Below are 26,985 nucleotides of genomic sequence, written 5' to 3'. Positions count from 1 at the left end.
CTCTCTCTCTCTCTCTCTCTCTCTCTCTCTCTCTCTCTCTCTCTCTCTCTCTCTCTCTCTCTCTCTCTCTCTCTCTCTCTCTCTCTCTCTCTCTCTCTCTCTCTCTCTCTCTCTCTCTCTCTCTCTCTCTCTCTCTCTCTCTCTCTCTCTCTCTCTCTCTCTCTCTCTCTCTCTCTCTCTCTCTCTCTCTCTCTCTCTCTCTCTCTCTCTCTCTCTCTCTCTCTCTCTCTCTCTCTCTCTCTCTCTCTCTCTCTCTCTCGAAGGACATGTAAAAGGCACGAGCCCGGTACGACGTATCACAATGTACCGCTAGTGTTCTGACGTCGGCCCAACGGACGAGTACTTACTACTTACTGGCGTGGCACATACCAGGCGCGCAATTATCGCAGATCATTTCCCCAGTTATGTACCGCTAACTGTGCCCGCCCAACAGCTGGGAGTGGAGACCATATATACCGCCGGGCCGGGAGGTCACAGTTGGATGGACGGCGGCCGTCCATACCGCCCGGCCGGGACGTCACGGTCCAAACCGCCCGGCCGAGGGTCACAGTCCATACCGCCCGGCCGCGGGGACGTCACAGTCCATACCGCCCGGCCGGGGGTACAGTCCATACCGCCCGCCCGGTCGGGGGTACAGTCCATACCGCCCGGCCGGGGGTCAGAGTCCATAGACTCCATACCGCCCGGCCGGGGGTCACGGTCCATACCGCCCGGCCGGGGGTCACAGTCCATACCGCCCAGCCGGGGGTCACGGTCCATACCGCCCGGCCGCGGGGTGACAGTCCATACCGCCCGGCGGGGGTTACAGGCTGCTGGACGGCGGCCGCTGCTCGACGGCGCCGTCGTCGATCAGCTGGCGCACCTCGGCCTCGTCGAAGCCCTCCTCTAGCAGTACCTCCGTCGAGTGCTGCCCCCGGCGCGGCTCTGCGCCGCCGCCGGCGGCCGGCGTGCGCTCCAGCCGCGGCGCCGGCGCCGGCTCCGGCCGGCCGCGCGCGCCAGACACAAAACTGGAGCGCGCCACGGCGCCGGGCGCGGCGGCCGCCTCGTCGGCGCTCAGCACGGGCGTGACGCACGCGTCCTGGCCGGCGAACACGGCCGCCCACTGGGCCTGCGTGCGGCGCGCGAACGCGGCGGCCACGCGGCGGCGGCCGTCGGCGCAGTCGAAAGGCAGCTGCTCCAGGCCCGGCTCACCCAGCAGCTCGGCAAACCGGGCGAAAAACTTGGGCTCCAGCGCGCCGACGGCCATGTAGCGTCCGTCGGCGGTGCGGTGGCAGCCGTACCAGAAGGCGCCGCCGTCCAGCCTGGCCGGCGCGCGGCCACACACAGCGTCAGCACACCGACGGGCCTGGACACTAGGTGCGCGGGCAGGCAGATACAGGGTCTTTCATAATGAATGTTACTTTTGAAAGAGCTATTTCTCAGGACATATATGTCCCTCATGTAATATGTACCATCACATAAAACAGAAACACATTAGCGTTTTTGCACACACAACTTTCATTTTAGTGCTCCACAGGAATTTTCCACTGTATCGCCCTTAATTAAGACACACGTTTCGGCCCTCTGACGAAGGTGTCGCACCCCGCGCCTCACAACGCCTGGGTCCAGGCTTCCAGAAAACCTCTCCACTGTGGTTCGCAGTGGATGGCTGCAGGAGGGTTTTGTCTCAGATCTGCAAATGCGACTCCCCAAAACCAGTAGTCCAGCGGGGAGAGGTCAAGACTCCGTGGTGGCCATGGTCGCTCGGTGAGGCGGCTGATAACGCGCTCTTCGAAATTTTCGATCAGCCACTGGCGCAACAGCTGCCGTGGTGTGCACTAAGGCACCATCCTGCTGGAACCAAAAGCCGTCTCTTTGAACCTTGTCCCTGACCTGAGGCAGAAGCATTCCTTGAGCAGCCTGAGGTAAGCCACCCCGTTCAGTGTTGACCCAGGGGAGAGCCAATGGATGAAGACTTGTCCGTCGACCGTAATCCGTAATGCGTTTTAGTGGTGTCGACATACTCTGCTTTTGCGTGAAGGAAAATTGGCGTTGTGATTTTTTAATTTTTGGGGACAAAACCCTAATCAATTTGCAACAATATGCATATAAAATTGACGCGGAAGTGATAAATTAAGAGCTCCTAACTAAATGTTCAAAAGTAACATTCATTATGAAAGACCCTGTAGATAGCATGGCCAAAGGAACAAATACTACAGTAGAGTCGAGGAAAGAAATGCGCTACTACGGCAGAAGCAGCTGAAATTGGAAACAGCCTAGCGAACTAAAAGTAACTTACTGTTGGACAGACAGGTCACTGATTATCAGGGTTGGCAGGGGGTGGCAAAAACTGGTTTTTGCCAGTGGTTTTAACCGGTTTAAACCGGCTGGCAGAAACCCTGGTGGCAAGAACTGGCAAAAACTGGCTAAAACTCAGATGGCCAAACCTACAACTTTACTAGTTAGGAATGGATTTGAAATGTACAAATGCATTTCAGGTAGTTATATAGATGCACTAAACATTCTGAAGTTGCCTGATTACTTATCCCTGCGTAAAATGTCTATGCATGTCGGTAGACATCCACAACGGAATGTATTTCCATGTAAGGGGAGAGTGGGACAAGGCGGCCACGGTAAGTAGGGTGTCATGCGGTGCCGTGCGCATATCAGTGGCAGATACCTCTTCGCACTTCTGATTGTGCAGGACTCACCCAGTCACCCTTGCACTGGCTCATTTGTCACCCCCAAAAGGGATCTTACTAGCTCCTTATGGATAGCCCATGAAAATGTTTCTGAGTTAGGTATGAAACATTTCAATGGTTAATGTCACTTCTGTTTGAAAGCATAAAGCTCATAAAGCTTTCACCGAATTCTCCTTAAAATGTTTCCTGTTCAAAATCATGTCTAGGCATAGCATTGTGATATTTCTGAGTTTATGCCAGTTTTTGCCACTTTTTGCCGGTTAAAACCGGTTTAAACCGGCAAATGGCATAAACTAGTTTTTGCCGGCAAAAATGCCAACCCTGCTGATTATATCCACTGGAACTAGTTAATGAAGTGGAGACGTTAACCAGTCAGAAAACATCTTACTTAATTGACGAATACATTGATTAAAACCGTCACCTATTAGCCGCTTCCCTCCCAAAAAGTCTCATTACGTTAAAGCATTCCGCAAAGGGGGGGGGGGCTGGGATGGGATTGTTGGCGCGCCTGTCTGTCACCCTCAGTATCTGACAGTAAGCGCTCAGAGAGAGGAGACCACAGCGGGTCGGCGATACTCACACATTGGTGCCCGCCTCGCGTCCCCAGACCGGCTGCAGGTCGCGCGACTTGAACAGCCAGCTGGCGACGTACGCGGCGCCCTCCGTCATACTGCAGTCGACCACCTGGCCCTTACCAGACCTGCCGACACACAGATAGTGAGACAGTGCTGGGGACATGGGCGGCGGGCGCCCTCCGTCATACTGCAGTCGACCACCTGGCCCTTACCGGACCTGCCGACACAGTCAGACAGTGCTGGGGACAGGGGCGCCCTCCGTCATACTGCAGTCGACCACCTGGCCCTTACCGGACCTGCCGACACACAGATAGTGAGACAGTGCTGGGGACAGGGGCGCCCTCCGTCATACTGCAGTCGACCACCTGGCCCTTACCAGACCTGCCGACACACAGATAGTGAGACAGTGCTGGGGACATGGGCGCCCTCCGTCATACTGCAGTCGACCACCTGGCCCTTACCGGACCTGCCGACACAGTCAGACAGTGCTGGGGACAGGGGCGCCCTCCGTCATACTGCAGTCGACCACCTGGCCCTTACCGGACCTGTCAGACAGTGCTGGGGACATGGGCGCCCTCCGTCATACTGCAGTCGACCACCTGGCCCTTACCGGACCTGCCGACACAGTCAGACAGTGCTGGGGACAGGGGCGCCCTCCGTCATACTGCAGTCGACCACCTGGCCCTTACCGGACCTGTCGACACAGTCAGACAGTGCTGGGGACAGGGGCGCCCTCCGTCATACTGCAGTCGACCACCTGGCCCTTACCGGACCTGCCGACACACAGATAGTGAGACAGTGCTGGGGACAGCGGCGCCCTCCGTCATACTGCAGTCGACCACCTGGCCCTTACCGGACCTGCCGACACAGTCAGACAGTGCTGGGGACAGGGGCGCCCTCCGTCATACTGCAGTCGACCACCTGGCCCTTACCGGACCTGCCGACACAGTCAGACAGTGCTGGGGACAGGGGCGCCCTCCGTCATACTGCAGTCGACCACCTGGCCCTTACCGGACCTGCCGACACAGTCAGACAGTGCCGGCGCCCTCCGTCATACTGCAGTCGACCACCTGACCCTTACCGGACCTGCCGACACAGTCAGACAGTGCTGGGGACAGGGGCGCCCTCCGTCATACTGCAGTCGACCACCTGGCCCTTACCGGACCTGCCGACACAGTCAGACAGTGCTGGGGACAGGGGCGCCCTCCGTCATACTGCAGTCGACCACCTGGCCCTTACCGGACCTGCCGACACACAGATAGTGAGACTGTGCTGGGGACACGGGCGCCCTCCGTCATACTGCAGTCGACCACCTGGCCCTTACCGGACCTGCGGACACATTCAGACAGTGCTGGGGACAGGGGCGCCCTCCGTCATACTGCAGTCGACCACCTGGCCCTTACCGGACCTGCCGACACACAGATAGTGCTGGGGACAGGGACGCCCTCCGTCATACTGCAGTCGACCACCTGGCCCTTACCGGACCTGCCGACACAGTCAGACAGTGCTGGGGACAGGGACGCCCTCCGTCATACTGCAGTCGACCACCTGGCCCTTACCGGACCTGCCGACACAGTCAGACAGTGCTGGGGACAGGGACGCCCTCCGTCATACTGCAGTCGACCACCTGGCCCTTACCGGACCTGCCGACACAGTCAGACAGTGCTGGGGACAGGGACGCCCTCCGTCATACTGCAGTCGACCACCTGGCCCTTACCGGACCTGCCGACACACAGATAGTGAGACAGTGCTGGGGACAGCGGCGCCCTCCGTCATACTGCAGTCGACCACCTGGCCCTTACCGGACCTGCCGACACAGTCAGACAGTGCTGGGGACAGGGACGCCCTCCGTCATACTGCAGTCGACCAACTGGCCCTTACCGGACCTGCCGACACAGTCAGACAGTGCTGGGGACAGGGATGCCCTGCTGTCATACTGCAGTCCGTGACCCCGTTACCGGACCCTCGCCCGAGTACACACATACACCCACAAACCCACCCGGTCCTCTCTAGCAGGGCGAACCGACCTGGTCCCCTCGAGCAGGGTGAACCAAACCCACCTGGTCCTCTCGAGCAGGGTAAACCAAACCCAACCCACCTGGTCCTCTCGAGCAAGGTAAACCAAACCCACCTGGTCCTCTCGAGCAGGGTAAACCCAACCCACCTGGTCCTCTCGAGCAGCGCTGCCAGGACGCCCAGCGCGCAGGTGAGACCGCCGCCGGCAAAATCGGCCAGCAGGTTAACGGGCGGCACCGGCGGCCGGTCGGGGGTCGACAGGAACGACAGCACGCCTGCGGGCAGTCAGTGGGGGGGGGGGGACATCAGAACGCCTGCGGGCAGTCAGTGGGGGGGGGGGACATCAGAACGCCGGTGGCAGTCAGTGGGGAACGGCAGCATGCCTGCAGCAGTCGGTGGGGGGGGGGGGGAATCAGAACGCCAGTGGCCGGTCAGGGGACGACAAGAAGGACAGCACGCCTGCGGCAGTCGGTGGGAAGACACCGGTCGCGGGAAGGACAGCACGCCTGCAGCAGTCGGTGGGAAGACACCGGTCGCGGGAAGGACAGCACGCCTGCAGCAGTCGGTGGGAAGACACCGGTCGCGGGAAGGACAGCACGCCTGCAGCAGTCGGTGGGAAGACACCGGTCGCGGGAAGGACAGCACGCCTGCAGCAGTCGGTGGGAAGACACCGGTCGCGGGAAGGACAGCACGCCTGCAGCAGTCGGTGGGAAGACACCGGTCGCGGAAAGGACAGGACGCCTTCGGGCAGTCAGTGGGACGGGGCAGCTGTCGAGCGGCCCTGACGGGCGGAGTAGGCATCGGGCAGCCGGTCGCAGGGCACGTACCACACGAGGCCGTGTGTGAGGCAGCAGCCAAGTGGTACGGGGCGCCAGTCACACAGTACGTACCGGACATGGCCAGGTAGTTGATGTCGTGGCCCGCCCAGTCGGCCGTGGGGCCAGTCTGGCCGTAGCCGGTCAGGCGGGCGTAGACGAGCCGTGGGTTCTGCTTCAGCAGCGCCTTGGGGCCGAGACCGAGTCGCTCCATCACACCTGCACGGCGGCCGACACACGCACCGGTCAGGGAAACGAACGGGGCGCCCCGACAGGTCACACACGGGTCGGGTCAGGGTAACGAGCGGCGCGGCTGACAGGTCACACACAGGTCGGGTCAGGGAAACGAACCCTGACAGGTCACACACGGGTCGGGTCAGGGTTTCTAACAGCCAGCCGGCACACGGGTCATGGTTTCTAACAGCGGGCCGGCACACGGTTCAACGCCCCGAACTGCGCGGCCAGGACGAGCGGAAATCGGTAACACATTGACAGTTGGAAGTTGGAGGTCCATAAATGTTAGCGAATTAGCGAATTGAACAGCCCAAAGCCGGCGGCAGCGACACAGCCATGAGGAGCGTCCCGGATCTGTGCAGCAGCGAGGAGTGAGACTGCACTGAATGCCGAGTGCCGATCTGAGCCGGCGTGCTGCCGCGGCCCGCCCACCTGGTCTGAAGGGCTCGAGCAGCACGTCGGCGCGACTGCAGAGCCGGCGCACCACCTCCGCGCCGTCCGGGTGCTTCAGGTTCACCGACACGGAGCGTTTGCCGCGCGCCAGGGCGTCCATCTCTGGGTGGCCGAGCTGGCGGCGCAGCACAGCTCCCGTCAGTCACCTCGGGAGCAGTGGGGGGGCTCTGCAGCCACCCACAGAGCGCTACATCGACAAACAATCAAATTATAGCGCAAGGCCGACAGTGCTCTCCCAAATTAGCAAAGGTCAAGGCCTTCAGCAAGAACTGTACCTATGTAAGGTAACGATTATAGTCTGTTTCTAAATTAATCAAAACAAAATTCGGTCCATTTTTTACACATAAGCAAATCTGATGAGCTGGCTACCTACTCTCTCAGATGATTAACCAGTATAACGCCTTTTGGGGCGACTAACGGAGCGAGCGAGAGGGTGGGCCTTGCACGTGCGAAATTGCGAGGGGGTACCTCCAACTGACTTGTGCACGGCACCCTACTAACTGGTCTCTAGCGATGTGCCAAATTTGAGCACAATCGGCCCAGCCGTTCTCGAGATCTGGAAGCGGCACCCTGCACGTGCGCACGTGCAAAATGGGTCCCAACTGACTTGTGCACGGCACCCTACTAACCGGTCCCTAACCGTGTACCAAATTTGAGCGCAATCGGTCCAGCCGTTCCCGAGATCTGGAAACGACCCCTGCACGTGCGCACGTGCAGCAGCACCCCAACTCTGGCACATGTATATGCAGTGCCTAGTGGGTGCCTACCTACATGCCAACTTTCAGCGCAATCGGCCAAGTAGTTACCGAGATATTGCAACAATTACAAAAGTGACACCTCTTCGTTTTGCACGTGACACGTGCATAAGGGGTCACCCACATGCATCGGGAATAGTCCAATAATTGGTAGAAGGAATGAAGTTACCCTACAAAAATTACCGCGTGTAAATCGGTCAAGTGGTTGCTGAGATATAAGCCTCGCAAAAGCGTGACCACGGCCGGCCGGCCGCTCATACTCAGAAATTTCCGTTAATCTAAGGAAAGACTACGCTCGCTTCGCTCGCTCCGTAATCAATAATCATCTACTGCTAGTTATGGTAAAACAAATGCTAGATTTGAGGAAAATTCATGTTTATCAAGTAGGTACCCATGGCGACGTTTGCATTTTAATGGCAAAAAGCATAATGAAACTTTCACTTGATGGTCCAGCTGGCTACCAGAACCATAAGGAATAATTGCATTTACTCCTCAATCATCATCAAGAGTTGGAGAAGGAGCAATACAATGATATCATAGAAATAGAAATAACAGCTGGAGAACAATAGAAAATAAAACACTTGACTTCCTCATACAGGTAATGCACACAAGCTCCTCTTGCAATAAGACTGAAAAATCGAAATAATATTCCTGAAACCTAACAATGCATTGAGGTTGCCTTACCTTGTCCACTCTGATGACTGAGGCACCAAAGTCCTTCAAAATCAGACCACAGAAGGGCGCTGGTGCGAGGCCCGCCATCTCCACCACCTTGATACCTTTCAATGGCATCATTGTACTGTTTTCACCCTGAAAAGTTAAATGGTACTGTTGTGAATTTTGCTATTTTGATTTATTCAACAGACAACAGGCATTTCACCCACTATTCACAAAGACTTAATCACAAGATTAAAAGCAATAAATATGGCAAACACAGTCAGCAGTCAGCACACACAAACACATAAAGACACAGGTGGGATCAGGTGAGATAAGTTTGAACACACCCCAGAACGAAAAACGCAATGCTTGAATAAAAATAAAACTAAGATAAAATCAAGAAAAACACAAAGTATAAAAACAAAATGTTAAGACCATTGTGTGGTTAGTGGTAACTGGGGTATGGTAGCCATTTTGCACTTGATTTTTGTTTTATCACCTAAGAAAACAAAAACTAAATAGTCAACTGTGCCCCGTTGTTACCCTTTCATATAAATATGACATGCTGGGCTGGCAGCTGAACAAAGACCCTTCAAAGTGTTACAAGAGGTTATCCCAAAATAATGTCAGCAAGACATTGCATAAACACTTGTCTCAATCCTATACTATATTATTCTTATCTTCTGATAAGTGAGTGATGATTAAGAAGATATCAAATCAATAACAAAAGTTAGCAGCTATCTGCTATGCACTGAATTTGACAAGGTACAGCAACTTCCGAATCATAATAACAAATAAATGATTATCTATAATTTAAAATATTTCAATTGACATAAGCAGCTATTACAATTATGATCATGTATACCACATATGCCTACTTACAAAAGCTTCCATTTGATTTCAATTTTGACTCCTTTCCACTTTGTAAACACTAAGAATAGCAAGGAAATATATGATGCATCAGCATCAAGACTCAAACATGAAGTCAAAGTTAGAATCAGAATAGGTGCCAGTTAATATCTAGCATTTTGAAAAATCACCAAACCTAAGCACATTGGAAGAATCAAGTCTCAGTTGAAGTGGGCATCAGTATACAGATAAGATTGAGATGGAACAAAGGTCACATGGGTCACACATGACAGACTTTGAGGCCAGACTCTGAGGCCTGAGCCTGGCTGTTCAGAGGCCTCAGCCATGGGCCCATGCATTACGATATGGAATTCATATCTCACAAAAAGCATTCACCTGTGAAAAAGGGGTGGACAATAGGGGGAGGTAAATAGTAAAGGGCACATATCAGACAGCAACACGTAAATTGTAGCACTTTAAAATAATATTATTACAAATTATTGTAGTTTGTTAACTAATGGACTGCCACCAGGTAATAGTTTTTAGGCTTTCAAAAATATTATTTTTCCTTATTCAGTAACGCAATCTGTTACCATAATGAAAATGTGCCCCGCGGCCACCTCCCCCGAACGGCCGGTCGAAAAAGGCCCCTATTTCTTATGTCTTTGATATCACCTTTCTTCTTGTTTCCTCTCCCTTATTTGTATTGCTATCACACCCAACTCCTAGACCACTTGACTGATAAATGATAACTAATACAGATAACTACCAGTAACTAAGCCAGATTACTCCTATATTGTTATCGTTCAGAAGCGAAAGCGACTGCGCGAGATATGCACCAGACGCGCCATGAACGAATTTAGAGCCCGCCACCAAATTGAAATGCGGAAAAGCAGTGGGAAGAGCACACATTTCCCCCTTGTCACGGAACTCAGCATCAAAAATCTCAGCTCATTCTTGTAGGCCGTTTATAACTTGAACCACGGCACAGAAAACAAAAACACGGCACACCGCCGCCATCAGACAAGAAACCAAGCAAGTAACCACGGCACACCGCCGCCATCAACCACAACAAAACCTCCAACCTGCTCCAACCCAGGGTATCAGTATAGAAAACCCGGAAAACCCGACTCCCGAACCTTCGGGCCGCCGCTCGCCCCCGGCCGTCGGTCAGCTGACCGCCGGAGGCGACCAATCAGAACCCGCAGACGCCGTCTCTCGGCAGCACTGACTGGATCAGACGGTCAGCGCCGATCGAGGCGACCTCTATTCGTCGGCATCACCAATAATTCCCGAAAGAGGCGCCTAAATCAGTAACACCCCTGAACCCTTGAAATACATAACAGAGTTATTGGACTGACCATGACGTAATGCAGATTCCTTAGTAACTCTTTTGTTGATTTTCATGCTCCTTACCCAATTTTAGCTAACCTAACATACTGACCAAACTCCAACAAATGTATATGCTCACTGCTCACGTAACCAGTCATTTTATTTTGATTTAGCTACTCAGTACTCCCACTACTCCTTTAGGTAGATGGTCGATCGCAGGCACTGCTTGTTGACGCCTGACCCCGTGTGCGGCTTGGGTTTGGCGGATTCGCTCAATCCTCGACAGCAAAACAGTAAAACTGCACCATATCATAGGCGGCAGAACGGGGGGGGGGGGGGCACTACTACTAGGGGACCGTGCCCTCCTTGATTTTGCAATTTTTACATTAGCCCTATGGGCGTTGCATGGAAATAATGGGACCAAAAGTCGGCAGTGCCGCCCCCTAATTGGTGTCCCGCCGCTACTGTCATATGAAGCGGTACTTGACGGATTCTGTCATCGAACTCCCCGCTGCTTGCACAATATGCACATTGCACATCTAACGATGCCTGGTTCATTTTAATTCGAGTAGCCACTGTCATTTTCAATACAGCGAAATCCGTTGTTTTCTATTCATTGCTGTGCCGTCACGGTAGCTGGCAGCTGCTAACGCCAGATGTGTCACAATATTTTACTAATTACTTCTTTATTTTCATTGTCAAGCACATATGCACCACTATAGAACAGGCAGGCCCACAACTAAGCAGCAAAGGCAAAGGCAAACGTCCAGATTAGTATATCGCAGTGCCGAACCAACCGGGCACATCGAAGCACATTATGCGTTTCATCCCAGCCAATTGTCACTGCACATGGCATGCAGCAGCCACCATGAGACGAATTACGGGGCCTGCCTGCTAGCCGTTGAGCGTTGTTCGAGTCGCCCGGCGGGATATGGTAGGCAGTTTACCATGCAGCAGGCGCCATGCATGTATCCCTATATTGGACAATCAGCAGAAAATGTGGAGCGCCCAATCCGCTAAATATATTCAATGCACCAAGCCCTTTTCCCTCCTACGATGCATACCTTACCTACGCAAGCCAGTTGTATATAATCCACGTTAAACCCATTGAGCGGTACAAAACGTCATTACAAAAATACGTATTTATAAAATCTCACAGCGGTTAACAATCTATCATCACAATGCCCAAAACAGCACCTAATATTGCCAATATCTAATGTAAATCTAAAGCCGGCCCTTCAAGCTTCAACACAAACTTGGCATCATGATTATCATGGAAATTACGTAAGTCTAAGACTCCGAGCATCTAAACCAGACACAGTAGCCCGGGCCACTGCACGACAGTCGACTGCAGGCACGCACACAGTGAGCGTTACGTTAGTGTAGCAGGCCGCCACCAAGCGGCACACCTTACCGCGTAACAACTGGACCGGCCTCTGTTTTCGTAACGTGGGCGCCCGAATCACACACCCCCGGGCTGCTCCCGAAGATTGGCCGCGCGGTCCGGCACCCTCCCCCGACCGGAGATGGGCCGCGCGGTCTGGCACCCTCCCCGACCAGAGCGGGCAGCTCAGTGCGGCACCCTCCCCCGACCGGAGATTGGCCGCGCGGTCCGACACCCTCCCCGACCGGAGCGGGCAGCTCAGTGCGGCACCCTCCCCCGACCGGAGCGGGCAGCTCAGTCCGGCACCCTCCCCCGACCGGAGCGGGCAGCTCAGTCCGGCACCCTCCCCCCGACCGGAGCGGGCCGCGCGGTCCGGCACTTTCCCCGACCGGAGATGGGTACGGCCGGCGCGGCAGCATGCAGCCGGCCTGACCCGAGCACCGGCCAGCGGTCGCCACGTCCTCTAGGCACGCGCCGCGCTGAGCTTCTCGAAGAGCGCGCGGTGGTTGGAGGACAGCTCCTGAAGGCCACAGGCGCGGTTGGCCGGCAAGGCCTCGTCTGTTGAACAGAGGGACAGTAAGCTACCGGAGCAGTTACGCTACATCGGCGCCAATGGAGCACTCGCCACATCCCACTGGTTTATTATAACCGCGTCAATGGCCCCCAGTGCCCGGAGGGACCTGCAACGGTGCAGTGGCCCGACCTCAGGTCCGTCCGAGCACAGGTCCCCTTGCATGACTGACGAGACCTGTGCACATCAGTGCACTGCTGCAGTGGTCCCATTCCGTCTGGTCCCATCAGTGACCAACTATGGTCCCATCAGTGGTCCGAATTCGGTCCAAACGGTGGTCCGAGCTCTAAACCCATCAGTGCTGCAAACTCCTGTCCTATCCGTGGTCCGACTCTAGTCCGAACACCTAACACTGGTCCGGGTGCAGTGCCCAGCAGTGCTGCAAACTCCTGTCCTATCCGTGCCCCGACTCTGGTCCGAACACCTAACACCGGTCCGGGTGCAGCAGTACTCACCGATGTACTTGGGGTAGTCCAGCTTCAGGTCCTCCATGAACTTGATGAACTGTTCTCGGGAGAGGGTCAGCCTCGGGTTCAGCGTCTTCTCTTCTGCCACCGAGGAGCTGGTGAAGCCTGGAAAGGGCACCATAAACAATAAACAACACACGAGATCGAGTCGTCACGACAAGTTTAAAGAAGAAAATATCATAAATCGTGAATTTCTAGTAAATGAGGCATATGTCAACATGTTCCCTTGTGTATATCTGCAGTATGGGAATATAGTATGGGAATATATAGTAGTATGGGAATATATACATTCCCATGTATATCTGCAGTTTCACTGATAAACAATGCCGACTTATGCGACAGTACGCCGCTGCATCTTTACACTCGGACAGTTACGACTGACTGTTACGACGACTGACTGTTACGAGCTGAAGCATACAGTCATGTCGTCCGTTACTGTTGGGCCGACTCACCATTGCACACAATGCCCCTTCCCTCCTGTACAGTACAGGCCAAATCTTATCTGTGCCCGCTGCACCGTCCTTCCCCAGTCCCCATGCCCGTCTCAGTCCCCGCTGCCCGCCACGCTGCGCTCGTAGTGTACCGCGGTAGTCGTGACCCTTTCTCCCCCGGCTGCCCGCTGTGCTGTGTTCGTACCGCGGTAGTGGTGCCCCCCCCCCCCCCGCTGCCCCCCGCTGTGCCGTGCTCGTACGGCGGTAGTGGTGCGGCCGCTCCTCCCCCCCCCCCCGCCCCGCTGCCCGCCCCGCTGCGCTCGTACCGCGGTAGTGGTGCGGCCGCTCCTCCCCCCCCCGCCCCGCTGCCCGCCCCGCTGCGCTCGTACCGCGGTAGTGGTGCGCCCGCCCCTCCCCCCCGGCTGCCCCCCCCCCGCTGTGCTGTGCTCGTACCGCGGTAGTCGTGGGCTGGCAGCACGGTGAAGTGGTCGGGCAGGCTGAAGATCTCACGGTGCACCGAGTCGTACAGTGTGCCGCTGTCTCCCTCCTGGAAGTCGGTGCGGCCGCAGCCGCGGATCAGCACCGCGTCCCCGGTGAACACCAGACCGGCCGCGTGCAGCACGTACGACACACAGCCTGCCGGGCAGAGGAGCGGTACCACACGTACAGACTGCCGTGCAGGGGGGTACGACACACAGCCTGCCGTGCAGAGGAGCGGTACCACACGTCCCCGGTGAACACCAGACCGGCCGCGTGCAGCACGTACGACACACAGCCTGCCGGGCAGAGGAGCGGCACCACACGTACAGACTGACGCACAGAGGAGCGGTACCACACGTACAGACTGCCGTGCAGAGGGGTACGACGCGTACAGCCTGCCGTATAGTAAGAGGGATTACGACACGTACAGCCTGCCGTATAGTAAAAAGGGATTACGACGCACAGCCTGTCGTACAGAGGGAGTACGACACGTACAGACTGCCGTATAGTAAGAGGGATTACGACACACAGCCTGTCGTACAGAGGGAGTATGACACGTACAGACTGCCGTAGAGAGGGTTGCGACATGTACAGACTGCCATACACAGAAAGTATGACACACAACCTGCCGTACAGAGGGGTACGACACGTGCAGTCTGGCGCACAGACGGGTACGTCACATACATACAGTCTGCCGCACAGAGTACGGTACCTAAAGGGTACCAAGCAAAGGAGGTAAAGCAAGTGCGACACACCACTTGCTGTACATGCAGTAAGAAAAGTTAGCATGTACGAGTTATGACGCACGGTCGCACCGCATTTCTAATAAAAAAGTATGTGGTTACCCCGTCCCTCACCGTTGGTGTGTCTGTGGATACCCCGTCCCTCACCGTTGGTGTGTCTGTGGGTACCCCGTCCCTCACCGTTGGTGTGTCTGTGGGCACCCTCTCCGTTGGTGTGTCTGTGGATACCCCGTGTCTCACCGTAAGTGTGTCAGTGGGTACCCCGTCTCTCACCGTTGGTGTCTGTGGGTACCCTCACCGTTGGTGTGTCTGTGGGTACCCCGTCCCTCACCGTTGGTGTGTCCGTGGGTACCCCGTCCCTCACCGTTGGTGTGTCTGTGGGCACCCCGTCCCTCACCGTTGGTGTGTCTATGGGTAGGGGTACCCCGTCTCTCACCGTTGGCGTGTCTGTGGGTACCCCGTCTCTCACCGTTGGTGTGTCTGTGGGTACCCCGTCCCTCACCGTTGGTGTGTCTGTGGGTACCCCGTCTCTCACCGTTGGTGTGTCCGTGGGTACCCTCACCGTTGGTGTGTCAGTGGGTACCCCGTCCCTCACCGTTGGTGTGTCTGTGGGTACCCCGTCTCTCACCGTTGGTGTGTCTGTGGGTACCCCGTCCCTCACCGTTGGTGTGTCTGTGGGTACCCCGTCTCTCACCGTTGGTGTGTCTGTGGGTACCCCGTCTCTCACCGTTGGTGTGTCCGTGGGTACCCTCACCGTTGGTGTGTCAGTGGGTACCCCGTGTCTCACCGTTTGTGTGTCCGTGGGTACCCCGTCTCTCACCGTTGGTGTGTCTGTGGGTACCCCGTCCCTCACCGTTGGTGTGTCTGTGGGTACCCTCACCGTTGGTGTGTCTGTGGGTACCCCGTCCCTCACCGTTCGTGTGTCTGTGGGTACCCCGTCCCTCACCGTTGGTGTGTCTGTGGGTACCCCGTCTCTCACCGTTGGTGTGTCCGTGGGTACCGCGTCTCTCACCGTTGGTGTGTCTCTGGGTACCCCGTCTCTCACCGTTGGTGTGTCTGTGGGTACCCCGTCTCTCACCGTTGGTGTGTCTGTGGGTACCCCGTCTCTCACCGTTGGTGTGTCCGTGGGTACCCCGTCCCTCACCGTTGGTGTGTCCGTGGGTACCCCGTCCCTCACCGTTGGTGTGTCCGTGGGTACCCCGTCCCTCACCGTTGTTGGTGTGTCTGTGGGTACCCCGTCTCTCACCGTTGGTGTGTCTGTGGGTACCCCGTCTCTCACCGTTGGTGTGTCTGTGGGTACCGTCTCTCACCGTTGGTGTGTGGGTACACTCACCGTTGGTGTGTCTGTGGGTACCCCGTCCCTCACCGTTGGTGTGTCTGTGTCAGTGGGTACCCCGTCCCTCACCGTTGGTGTGTCAGTGGGTACCCCGTCTCTCACCGTTGGTGTGTCCGTGGGTACCCCGTCTCTCACCATTGGTGTGCCCCGGCGTGGCGCGCGTCTCCAGCTGCAGGCCGCCCACGGTGACGATGTCGCCGGCACTCAGCCGGACGTCAGCGCGCGCCCCGGACGCCGCCGCTATGACGCTCCGGCACGACGGCACGTGCTGCTTCAGCAGGCCCGAGCCGGTCACGTGGTCGGCGTGCATGTGCGTGTTCACTGCCGGGAGGTGGAGGTGGACGGAGAGAGCTGAACAGTCTGGGACGCTCTCATTGACAGCATACCACGGTCACAGCCAATAGACACAACAACACCTGGAGGCAAAACCAAACGCACACCACAGATGGAAAACGAGATAGTGGGGCACTAACTATCCGTAGTTGCTGCTGGTAACCAGTAAAGGAGTATGAAAAAAGACATGAGAAATTTAGAACAGGGGCGTCGCCACGGATTTTTTAGTTTGGGGAGGGGTCGGGTTTCAGGTCTTCGCCCTGTTCGGATTGGTTCCAATTTTTTCGTGTGTAAAGAAAGCCTCGGCGCACAGCGCAAAAAAAGTACATCTTATTATACATCACTGCATTGTGTGTAAAAATTTTGACTTCAGGTCACCTATAAGCTATAAGATTTTCACACCGACGTCTCACACCGACGTAAGGAGACGCTTCTTCAATGTGAGATGCATGGCTGCGTGGAATGCTTTGCCAGTGTTTGTGACCGCACCTAACTTACCTGAATTCAAGAAATTACTGGAGAAGGCGCTGGGCGAGGCTCTCTACGAATTCACTGATTGACGGTTGTATTTACAGTTTTCTAGGCATACGCGCGTTGCGGAGTCGATAATACGTTCGCAGTCGATAATATGTTCGTGTTCATTGAAGACTGCAAATTTCAGCCGCAATGCATTGTACTTATCATGTGAGCTGTGTTTCTATCTGGGCTGGCGGGTCTTTTAATCAGGGTTCCTAAATATCCTTCTCGATTTCCTAACCACGTTTTGGGCTCAGAACATAAACGGAAGTTAACCTGAGGTCAGGTCAGGTCACCAATGCTATGTCAAATTATGTAGCCTCTAAAAATGTGATTTTGTCAATCCTTCAGCTTATTCCCCTAACAGGGACTCGAATTTCCACTGCGGGGGGGGGGGGGAGAGATCGGTCTGGCCAATGGCCATAGACCATTTTGTTGGTGCTTAGCGGCCCTGGGGCCTGAAATGTTGACCTGAGGTCATATTGGCCACTTAGACCCATTATGCATGTAAAGAAACCATCGCTTGTTGTTATGCGCGTTTGCGCTCCTCTGACTCGTCAGGTAATGCAAGCAGCTTTAGTCGCATATTTTCGGACTCTGGGTATAACTGACAAAATTACCGGCCATTGACGAACTCATAATGGTCCGATCATCGACTTCATCACACAACAGGCGCGGATACAAGGGGGGGGGGCCATGGGGGCCATGCCCCCCCCCCTTGGCCGATTTTTTTCAAAAATAAAATAAAAAGTTAAAAAGTTAAAAAGCTGAAAAGGGGGCCTCCTGAAAATAAAGTGGCCGAAATCCGATGAGTTTTTTTTTAACCTACCCACTTAGTTATTTCTTAGAAGACTAGCTGAGAAGACTTCTTTGTTAGAAGATTGGTAAAGCTTTTCATAACTTGGAGGTCTCTTATACTCACAGAGATGACCACTTTTACAGGGCCTCCTAACCTGCACAGAGGGCCTCCAAGCCTGCACAGATGTTGAGATGTTGCCTGAACAGCTAGATAAGCTCAATAGACGCAGTTTTTTTTTTGGGGGGGGGGGGCCCAACAAGTGGGAAGATGGGGCCTCCAACAGGTGGGATTATGGGGGGGGGCCTCCTGGTTTCTAATGGCCCCTCCCTTGGAGATTTTCTGGATCCGCCCCTGTCACACAATCACACAATTAGTAGCTTCAGTGGGTTTCAGTGTTGGTAAGCACTTCACGAACGAGCGAGCAGGCTTGAGGCGAGCGAGCTTCAGGCGTAAACGGGCAACGGGATTGGTAACTACCGCCACGATTAGAGTGCTACAGCATGCATATGTATGCGATTGGAGGGTACCAGAGAGCGCCCTCCAACCGCATGTGCCCTGTCAATACATTTGCGATTGGAGGGCGCCCTCGGCGTCCAAGGGAAGGAGCATGGCCAAGTGCCCCCCCCCCCCCCCTGACATTGGTAAGGACCCGTTTATTACTAGCTGACCTGCATATTTCAGTGTGAGCCCCAGGTCGCTGACCACCTGCAGGTCCCGGGTGACCTGGTCGATGACCGGATCGATCAGAGCCGCTTCTCCAGTGCTCCGGTCTCCCACCAGATAGGTATAGGTGTACGTGTCACCATCAAACAACTGCCGCACATGGGGAGGCAGGCATCAAAAGGTCAGACCACAGGTCCATATAGGAGCGTCTATCTCTTTCAAATTGGTGCATGGGGTTTAGTCAATCTGATCAGCCATGCCTTTTAATGAGTATTTCATCGCTACCTTTTTTAACACGCGCCGTGCTGGGGGGGGGGAAGGGGTTACACCCGCCCCCCCCAGGTTTTTTGCATATATCTCAAAAACGGCGGCGCTTTCCGCACATATTGTGAAAATTTCAGACCAGGGTCGTTCAAGGTCAGGTCACCAGGTCGCGTCAAGTGACCTTACGTCAGAAAAAGTTCAAAGGCTCGATAGTCGATATAGCCACACCGACTGAACGATCACTTTGAAACTTTCAGCGATTGATATGAGTAACAGCATGTATATGTATGTATATGCATTATGCATGCCCCTGAGATCATCTCAGGTCATGAACGGTCGCCAGCAGTTTTTTTGGCTATAACTTTTGATAGAGACGTGCTAGAGCGGTGAAACACGTCAGATGTGTTCAGCTCGACGATACGGATCGACTGATATGCATCATAACCCTTTGCGGTTAGGTCATGACCTTGACCTATGGTCAAATTTTCAAAATGACATTTCAAGGTCAACAAATAGTTCATTCGACGCGCCTTCACGAGAGGAACACGACGCTGCCAAAAGAAATGTCGTGGCTTTCTTGAGTCAAAAGTTATTGCCGAAAAATGTTTCGTGAAAATGCATCTTTTTACAGTTTTTGCCCTCTGGAGGCTAAACCGTTGACCTGACGTCAAATCTGAAAACATTACTCAGAAAGATCTGTAAAAGGGCTATCGAATGCGCTTTTCCGCGGCGCTGTAGCTGAATTGGTTCCCGAGGCGGTGTGGTGTGGTGGTGTTTTAGGGCGCACCAGTAAGTAGACATGCAGGCAGTAGGTAGGTGTCCCACCTGTCTGAACACCAGGTTCGTGCCAGGAGCAGTTACAGTTGAGTGCAGCCTGCTGGGGCATGTAGACGGAACAGAACCACACTGCAGAGTCTGCCTGGAGACCAGACTTCCAGCTATCTGTCCCCACTGGGGCAGCACTCTTCTCATTGCCAGCATCCTCACTACCTGCACAGAAAAAAGGCAGGATCAATACAAAAGAAACTCACATCACCACCTCAGCTGCAACAGTAAATACCTAATTCTAGGATGACCTTCCTTCAGGGTTCTGATTTTGATCTCATTGGGCTTGTGGCTTTCCTTATCACATGGCTTCATTTGTGGCTTAGCTTACAAGCCATACTGATATACTGTGGAGCAGGAGGTGGACATTAGGTACAAGTAAGACAAGCCAATAGAATGAAGTAGCCACTAGCCTGCACACAAGTAACCTTCCACGCTCGCGGCTCGAGACTGGCAAGCGACGATTCGGCTACCGGGCCGCGGCGCTACTCAACAGTCTGCCTCCCGGTGTCATCGAACAGCGCCCCGACCAATTCGCCAGCGCGGCCAAGGCTGCAGTCTGTGCTGCGATGGCGACCGCCCGACGATGACCCGTGTCAGGGGAAGGAGGTGCGACATCCGTATGTGGTGTGCTGTCTTGAATCGTCCGTTTGTATATAGAGAGAGCGAATGTCCAGCGATTGAATCTGTATGCCTGTGTTTCTTGTCCCCGCATGTTTTTGTTTGTGCCCGATTCAGACTCTGGACTGTAATCGCCACACCCCGCGTGGATTGTCCATGAAGGTACCTAATACAATACAATACAATACAACCATCAAAACAGAAAAAAAAACTTGAGCGCAAAAGCTCCTCTAACCTCAGCCTTTTTCCTCAGATACCTTTTTCAAAACTTTCAACTTGCCTTCAACTTGCTTTCCAAAAGGTGTCCAAAAGGTTGCTTTCAACCAAGGGCCCAAATCTTTCAACCAACGCAAGGGCTTTGGTAAAAACTGGATTGCGTCAGCTGGCTGGCCAGCTGGCGACGCACGAAAGGTATTTGATTTTAGATATAAGCGCGGTAGTAGGATGGACATAAATATTTCAAATGGCTTTAAATGAAAAATTGATTGGTAAATATTTATTCTTTTATATCTAGCATTGATATGTAAGAAGCTCTGCTAGCGCCACCATACGGCGCCAGCTGGCAAAAAATCCAGTTAATACCAGAGCCCCAACGCAACCAACTTACCTTCTTTCAGAAGACCAACGTTGTTTCAGAAGACACTAAACCACTGCCAAATACTGTTATCGCCGGGTATGCAGTGACTGGCTCCACAACAGGGAGATAAAGGTTATGGAATACGAATCGAATTGCAATGAATGCTAATTTGCAAAGGCAACGTTTAAGCTCACTCCTCCGATCAAGCATGTATAACCAGCTTCCACCTAGTGTTCAAACGTATACGTATTGCATGATGCAACGAACTGCTTTGCCAGCAGACGTCGAAATCTGCCTTGCACTGTAAGCATTTTTCCAAGATGGTCGATTGAAAAACTGAAAATCATATAAGTTCGATCATATAAGTGACGTCATGAGAGAACTGCGATGGCTCTCAGCTGAGAATGTCGCCGACAAACTGTCGTTCGGAGTTCTTTTCTGGTTGGATGTGGACTGTATTTTATTCGGTGAGTTTGTGCGACATTCGTAGCCCGCCCGCCTGCTATGTGAGCTCCTGGGTTTTTGATATTCGGCGATTTACAGTTGTAGATAGACGTGAAGATTTCCCGTAGAGGATTTATTGAAGTATACGCGAAGCAAGAAGCGGAAGCAGTTGTGAAGAAAACCGGTAGATGAAACACGCAGACACGGAGCACAATTCACTTTCGCTGTACAATCTGAAGCACTGACACTGCCCCGCCGGGCGCGGCTGCGCGCAGGAGAGTCGGTCTGCGCGCGTGCTTCTGTACTCTGTCCCCGCTCAGCCGGGCGAGGCGTCGAGCGGGGCAGATCAGTCCGTGCGCACAGCGCGACGGTCGAAGTGAGACTCTGCCGGGGTCGTACGTGACCCCTATTTTATACGCAATGCTTAAGACGTGTGCAAAACGAGTGCGAACTTGCACTGCAGCGGGGAGGTGGCGGAAGGCGCCAGCTTGGCGGCCTACGTGCCTTAAAACGACGTGTCTTTAATTTATATCTCGGTCTCGGTGGCGGCCGCGGCGCTGCTGCGGCTCGGCAGCGTCGGCGGCACGCGTACCGACCGCCGGCCGCGTCTGCTCGCGGCCCCGCCCTGCACAATGCCTCACAACTCATCCCGAGTCTGGACGGGGTGACGGCGGTGCGGCGGCGGGACGGCTGCAGCGAGCGGCGGCGGCGCCGCGGTGGCACGGCGGCCGGCCGGCTATCACGGCGGCACAGCGGTAGCGCGGGTTGGTCCGAACACTTTCGTCGGTGACATCACTCCACCCCCGTGTTTGACCACAGGGAGAACACAAAATGACACGATCACCGACAAAGATGTACAAACAAGTACGATTTACACGCCTAAATCGAATAAACTACAAAGCACAAACGGCCACAAGCGCGAGTTATGAATTTCAGGTTCAGAAGACAAACGCGAAGCACAGACGGCTATATGCGTGAGTTACGAAGCTCAAATTCACAAAGCAAAACAAGAATGAAGAGTGAGTGCGTCGGTAAGCACGCGCACGCAAAATACTCTTCCTTACTTTAACCCTCGCACGACCAGGCCATTTCTCATAACACGAACGACCAGGGGGGGGGTTGTTACGACCCCCCCCCTGGCGTTTCGAAACGGAAGGTCGTAGAGCTTAGCGGAAAAGACCAACGGATTGCTTTCAACGAGATCTCGCGATTGGTGGTATATTTTTTGGTCCTAGGTCAACATTTGACCTACTTTTGACCGGTCAAAGGTCAAATTTTCGGAAAAATAGACTTTTTTCAACTTTCGGCGGCGATTGCGGCAAAACGGTGGGAGATATCGACTTGAAACCTTCACTATCGTGTTCCTTGATCAATTCTCTATCGTTTGGTATGTATTTCGTTTCCCTAGCTCTAAAAATGGCGCGTTGGGAGCGCCAGAAGTCGGCAAGGTCACAGTCGGCGGCAGAAATTCGAAAAATCAAAATTTAAATTTTTGAAATCTGATTGTATTTTTGGATTTGGGAGGTCCATTTGCTCCCTGTAGAAGCTAATATTGCTGCATATTCCCATTGAGGTGACAAGAATTAGCAAAATAGTGGTTCGGGCGCTTTTCAAAAATAGTACCGGACGCTGTTCCTCTTGTGACGTCATAGCTCCGTGACCTGACCTGACCCGGTCAAATTTCTTATACCATATGATAGCCAATACTTGCCCCAACATGCATGGGAAGTTTCATCACGATCCATCAACCGATGTCCGTACCACCGGCAGGAAACCTCGGGCGTTGGCACTCAGTTTGTGAAAATCCGGCCGGAGGCTGTACCTCTTATGACGTCATAACTCCGTGACCTGACATGACCCGATCAATTTTTTTTCGGCAAAAGATGCGCAAAGGTTGCCCCATAAGGTACCCAAAATTTGGCGGCGCTGCGCGCCGCCGTTTTTGCACTATTTCCGAAAAACCTCAGGGGGGGGGTTGATACAACCCCCCCCCTAGGCGTTCTAGGGTTAACTGGTTCGGGGGCGTGGGCTCGACAGTCCACAGCCAGCCAGCATCATTTCTTGTTTCGTTCTGTCGGCTAATGAGATGGCTGAGGGGGCGACGGGGCAAGTTCCAGAAGCGCCACCTTCGTGGCAGGCCGGGTATACGTACCACCTGCTGCCGTCTTGAGCTGTACGGCGCGGACTCGGCCGTCAGGCCCCGGGAACACTTGCAGCACGCGCGCCAGCGGCCAGTGACCTCGGGGCGTGTCAGATTCTGCTAGCAGCACCACGTCGCCGACTGCTAGGTTCCGTTGGTCAGCTTGCCATTTTCTCCTGTGGATCAGGGTATGGAGGTACTCCCTTTTCCATCTTCGCCAGAGATGGTCCGTCAGTGCTTGAACGTACCTCCATCTTTTTTTGGAGTGCAGATCCTGGCTGCTGAAGACTCCAGGGGGAAGACAACGGCTTCCCCTCCCCAGGAGATAATGGTTCGGTGTGAGAGCTGTCAGGTCTCTCACATCGTCTGTGACGTGTGTCAGCGGTCTACTGTTGATCATGCTCTCTATTTCGCAGAAGATAGTTGACAGCACCTCGTCTGTTGTCACCTCGCCGCCGAGCACGACCGATAGCGCTCTCTTGACTGCGCCGATCATTCTTTCCCATATGCCGCCCATGTGGCTCGCGGCTGGTGGGTTGAAACACCATTCGATCTGCTGCTGGCTCAGCTCGTCAGAGATCTTTTGCTGGTTCCACTGTGTTAGTGCCTCTCGGAGTTCACGTTCACCGCTTTTCAGGTTTGTTCCGTTGTCGGAGAAAACCTTCTTTGGACGACCTCGGCGTGCCACGAACCGTCGGAAGGCCATCAGGAAGCTGTCAGTATCCAGGCTGTTGGACACTTCCAGATGAATGGCTCGCGTGGCCAGACACGTCACCAGCAGGCCGTACCTTTTTTCAGTCTTTCGGAACCGCCTGACTGTGAGCGGTCCGAAATAGTCGATCCCCACGAAGCTGAACGGATGGGAGGCGTTAAACCGGTCAGCGGGAAGATCGGCCATTCTTGGAGGCTGAGGTCTCGCCCTTCTCTTGCGACAGATGGCGCAGTCGATAAGGACTCGTTTTACCTGCGAACGACCCCTCGGAATCCAGAATTTCTGGCGAACTTCGTTCAGGGTGTGTTCTGCGCCGGCGTGCATGAGCTGACGGTGCGTTTCGTAGATGACCATTCTCGCCACATCAGAACCTGCTGGGAGTAGAATGGGATGGCGAGCGTCTTCGTCCAGTGGGGCATTCTCTAGTCGCCCCCCGACTCGTAAGATGCCATCAGCGTCCAGAATTGGTGACAGATCGGCGATGCCGCTCTTCTTGTTGAGCTGCTGACCCGCCTGTAACTGCTGCAGCTCGGTCCTGTAGGCCTCCGCCTGCACCATCTGGAGGATGGTCTTCTCCGCGTCATGGAGCTCTGACACGGTCAGTGGGCCTAGGTTTCGCTGTCGCTTCTGCTCGCCTTTCAGCTTCGAGTTGCGGAGGAAGCGCAGGATCCAGGCCACCGTGCGCTTGTATTTTGTCCAAGACGAGAATTTGCTCGATGTCGGCAGTGCTGTCTTTGGATCCCTCACCGTGACTGTGGCGAAGGCTCCAACTTTCACTTCTACGTCTTCTTCAGCCAGCTTCTGAACGTGAAGCTGCTCTGGCCACCCTTCTTCGTCGCCTCGGAGGAAGTCTGGGCCGGATAGCCAGAGAGGGTTGCCGGCGAGCTCCTTCACTGTCTCACCCCTGGAGCACAGATCGGCTGGGTTGAGTCGTCCTGGGCAGTGCCGCCACTGACCTTTATCTGACAGGTCGTGGATTTCTGCCACTCTGTTTGAGACGAATGTATGGAATCGTCTGCTCTCGTTGCTGATGTACTGCAGGACGACCCGGCTGTCGCTCCAGTAGGTGACCTTCTTGACTTGATTTGGTATCTCCTTTTGGAGCGCGTCCACCAAGCGCACTGCGAGCACTGCTGCCTGCAGCTCCAGTCTGACGATCGACAGTCTCTTCAGCGGTGCAACTCGTGTCTTGCTCATGATGAACGAGCAGTGATGCGTGCTGTCTGGTGAGGTCGTACGGAGATAAGCGACTGCTCCGAACGCTCCCTCTGATGCGTCGCAGAAGACATGAAGCTCACGCGTTATTGTGTCACTTGATGTTGGACGGAGGCAGCGTGGGACACTGATGTTTCTCAGTGCTGGCAGTTCTTGGAGCCATTCTTCCCATTCTTTCTGCTCCTCACGATCCAGCTCGTCGTCCCAGTCCAGTTGCTTGGTCCAGAGCTGCTGCATGAACATTTTGGCTCTGATGACGAAGGGCGCGGCGATCCCCAGAGGATCGAAGATCGACGCAGTCCTTTGGAGGACTCCCCGCTTTGTCATCGGGACGCTTGAGTCTCGGAATCTGAAGCTCAGACTGTCCTTTTCAGCATCCCAGACCACTCCCAAGGCACCTTGTGTGGGCAGCTCCGCTTCTGTGAGGTCTAGTTCCGGCTGGGCGCGCTTCTCTCGGGGAATGCTCTCCAGGACGCGCCGCGAGTTGCTTACCCACTTGGATAGATGGAAGCCGCCTCGGGAGAGTGTCTCTGTCACCTGCTTCGTCGTCTTCAACGCATCATCTTCATGTTCTTCTGATCGTAAGAAGTCGTCCATGTAGAAACTGTTCTTCACAGTTTCCACGGCCTTCTTTGGCAGCCCGCAGTCTTCTCCATGGTCCGCGACTGTTCTTTGGAGGACGTAGTTGGCAGACGCTGGAGACGATTTGGCGCCGAAGATGGTCACCTGCATCTCGTAGATGTCTGGTTCTCTACTTTGATCCAGGTCGCGCCACAGGAAGCTGAGTGCCGGTCGGTCCTTCTCGATGACACGGACCTGGTGGTACATTTCTTGGATGTCTGCCACCATGCCGACTTTTTCTTCTCGGAAACGGAGCAGGACGCCGGTGAGGTTCTTCAGCAGGTCTGGTCCGGTCAGGAGCTTGTCATTCAGCGATGTTCCGTACGATCTGGCTGCCGCATCGAAGACTATCCTGAAGCGGCCTGGCTTATTGGGATTAGTCACGGCATGGTGTGGTAGGAACCAGCGTCTGGGTAGCCGGAGCTGTGCCTCCTCCCTGGACAGCTTTCTGGCGTGGCCCTTTTTTACATATGCATCGATCGTGGCCTGGTAAGCTGCTGCTTTCTCTTGATCGTTTACCAGACGCCTCTCGGTGCCATGTAGTCTCTTTGTAGCCATCACCTTGCTGTCTGGAAACGGCGTGTCGTCATCAGTCTTCCAGAGGAGGCCAGTCTCGTAGCGGTTGCCGGTTAACTTGGTGGTTGTTGACTCTAGAAGCTCTTGCGCTCGACGGTCTTCTTTCGACTGTGACACTGACCTTTCATACTTGGCTCCGAAGGATTCAGTTGTCCACCAGTCCTTCAGCATGTTGTCCAGTTCCTCGTCAGCAGCGGAGCCTTTCTGGATGAACATCGCTCTTCTAGTTCGTCCATGTTTTCCAGGGTGCAGGTCGGACACAGCGCCAGTCAGGGTCCAACCAAAAGCAGTACATACAGCTATCGGTTGGCCTGGTTGACCCACCCGGACCTCTTGCTGGATGACTGCTTCGCTGACGTTAGCTCCGAGCAACAGTTCCACCTGTCCATGGGAGCACTGAGGAATGTCCAAGTCCTTGATGTGACGCCACTTCTCCCGCTGCTTCTTGCAGACGTTCGGCATGGAGATGTCGAGAGATGGAACAGACCACGCCTCAGGCACGATGATTCTTCGAGTTTCCTTAGGGGCCACAGAGCTCAGCTCTAGCTTCACTCTAGTTGATGCTTGAGGTTTTCCAGTTCCTTCCACTGTCTGAAGACACAGCTGTTCGTCTTGTCCTGTGATTCCCAGTTGGTTCAGCACAGCTTCACTGCAGAAGGAAGATTCTGACCCTGAATCGAGAAGAGCATAGGTGTCACGGTGAGTTCCTGCCTTCTTTCCATGAATTCGAACTGGAACGATTTGTAGAAGAGTTCCGCCTGTCTTTCCGATGGAGGTAGATGCAGCCACTACATGTACCTCTTCTCCTTCTGCCGTTGGACTTCTTTCATTGGCAGGCCGACTGGCTGCGGCTCCCGTGCGGTCGGTGGGAGGAGCGGTTCGTTTGGTGCTGCCATGTAT

General features: G+C 54.5%; 3 protein-coding genes across 8 annotated transcripts; all 3 read right to left on the bottom strand.

Annotated features, from left to right (window-relative positions):
• Positions 1 to 619: 619 nt before the first annotated feature.
• On the bottom strand, positions 620 to 9,822 carry LOC122370937 (alpha-methylacyl-CoA racemase-like). 3 transcript variants are annotated; one of them, XM_043346910.1, is made up of 7 exons: positions 9,711 to 9,822; positions 8,214 to 8,339; positions 6,754 to 6,889; positions 6,163 to 6,306; positions 5,421 to 5,547; positions 3,262 to 3,381; positions 620 to 1,301 (listed from the first exon to the last, which is right to left on the bottom strand). In XM_043346910.1, exons 2-7 carry the CDS (start codon positions 8,322 to 8,324, stop codon positions 803 to 805), a joined length of 1,137 nt encoding a protein of 378 aa, XP_043202845.1. In that variant the 5' UTR covers positions 8,325 to 8,339; positions 9,711 to 9,822; the 3' UTR covers positions 620 to 802. The 3 variants fall into 3 exon arrangements, with proteins under 3 accessions (XP_043202845.1, XP_043202843.1, XP_043202844.1); XM_043346908.1 differs by lacking the exon at positions 9,711 to 9,822 and adding an exon at positions 9,069 to 9,240; XM_043346909.1 differs by lacking the exon at positions 9,711 to 9,822 and adding an exon at positions 8,622 to 8,641.
• A 1,226-nt stretch (positions 9,823 to 11,048) lies between these two features.
• On the bottom strand, positions 11,049 to 20,676 carry LOC122370936 (persulfide dioxygenase ETHE1, mitochondrial-like). 4 transcript variants are annotated; one of them, XM_043346906.1, is made up of 7 exons: positions 20,408 to 20,676; positions 19,180 to 19,344; positions 18,096 to 18,240; positions 15,915 to 16,100; positions 13,674 to 13,856; positions 12,778 to 12,894; positions 11,049 to 12,309 (listed from the first exon to the last, which is right to left on the bottom strand). In XM_043346906.1, exons 2-7 carry the CDS (start codon positions 19,333 to 19,335, stop codon positions 12,215 to 12,217), a joined length of 882 nt encoding a protein of 293 aa, XP_043202841.1. In that variant the 5' UTR covers positions 19,336 to 19,344; positions 20,408 to 20,676; the 3' UTR covers positions 11,049 to 12,214. The 4 variants fall into 4 exon arrangements, with proteins under 4 accessions (XP_043202841.1, XP_043202839.1, XP_043202842.1 ...); XM_043346904.1 differs by lacking the exon at positions 20,408 to 20,676 and adding an exon at positions 20,081 to 20,170; XM_043346907.1 differs by lacking the exon at positions 20,408 to 20,676 and adding an exon at positions 20,036 to 20,151.
• LOC122370939 lies at positions 19,341 to 26,301 on the bottom strand. Its single transcript, XM_043346913.1, has 5 exons — positions 26,207 to 26,301; positions 25,077 to 25,861; positions 24,146 to 24,896; positions 23,654 to 23,812; positions 19,341 to 19,344 (listed from the first exon to the last, which is right to left on the bottom strand). The coding sequence occupies exons 1-5, from the start codon at positions 26,299 to 26,301 to the stop codon at positions 19,341 to 19,343; spliced, it is 1,794 nt and encodes a 597-aa protein (XP_043202848.1).
• Positions 26,302 to 26,985: the final 684 nt, after the last annotated feature.

This window comes from Amphibalanus amphitrite, unplaced genomic scaffold, assembly GCF_019059575.1.
Source record: "Amphibalanus amphitrite isolate SeventyFive unplaced genomic scaffold, NRLGWU_Aamphi_draft 001186F_arrow, whole genome shotgun sequence".
Lineage (NCBI taxonomy): Eukaryota > Metazoa > Arthropoda > Thecostraca > Balanomorpha > Balanidae > Amphibalanus > Amphibalanus amphitrite.
This window is presented reverse-complemented; position numbering and strand designations above follow the sequence as displayed.

Bases quoted from the DNA above. Each gene is read 5' to 3' on its own strand.
- LOC122370936 (XM_043346906.1), bottom strand. From the start codon at position 19,335: ATGCTGGCAATGAGAAGAGTGCTGCCCCAGTGGGGACAGATAGCTGGA. The intron at 18,241-19,179 runs GTGGGACACCTA...CATGTGCGGCAG, and splicing joins CGAACCTGGTGTTCAGACAG to TTGTTTGATGGTGACACGTA. The intron at 16,101-18,095 runs GTCAGCTAGTAA...ACCTCCCGGCAG, and splicing joins GCTCACACTGAAATATGCAG to TGAACACGCACATGCACGCC.
- LOC122370937 (XM_043346908.1), bottom strand. The intron at 6,890-8,213 runs GTAAGGCAACCT...CTGCGCCGCCAG, and splicing joins CAGTCATCAGAGTGGACAAG to CTCGGCCACCCAGAGATGGA. The intron at 3,382-5,420 runs GTGGGTTGGGTT...GTGTGTCGGCAG, and splicing joins GCGCTGCTCGAGAGGACCAG to GTCTGGTAAGGGCCAGGTGG.
- LOC122370939 (XM_043346913.1), bottom strand. From the start codon at position 26,301: ATGTTCATCCAGAAAGGCTCCGCTGCTGACGAGGAACTGGACAACATG. The intron at 25,862-26,206 runs GTCAGTGTCACA...AGGCCGCTTCAG, and splicing joins TTCGGAGCCAAGTATGAAAG to GATAGTCTTCGATGCGGCAG. The intron at 24,897-25,076 runs GTGAGGAGCAGA...CGACCTCACCAG, and splicing joins CTGGGACGACGAGCTGGATC to ACAGCACGCATCACTGCTCG.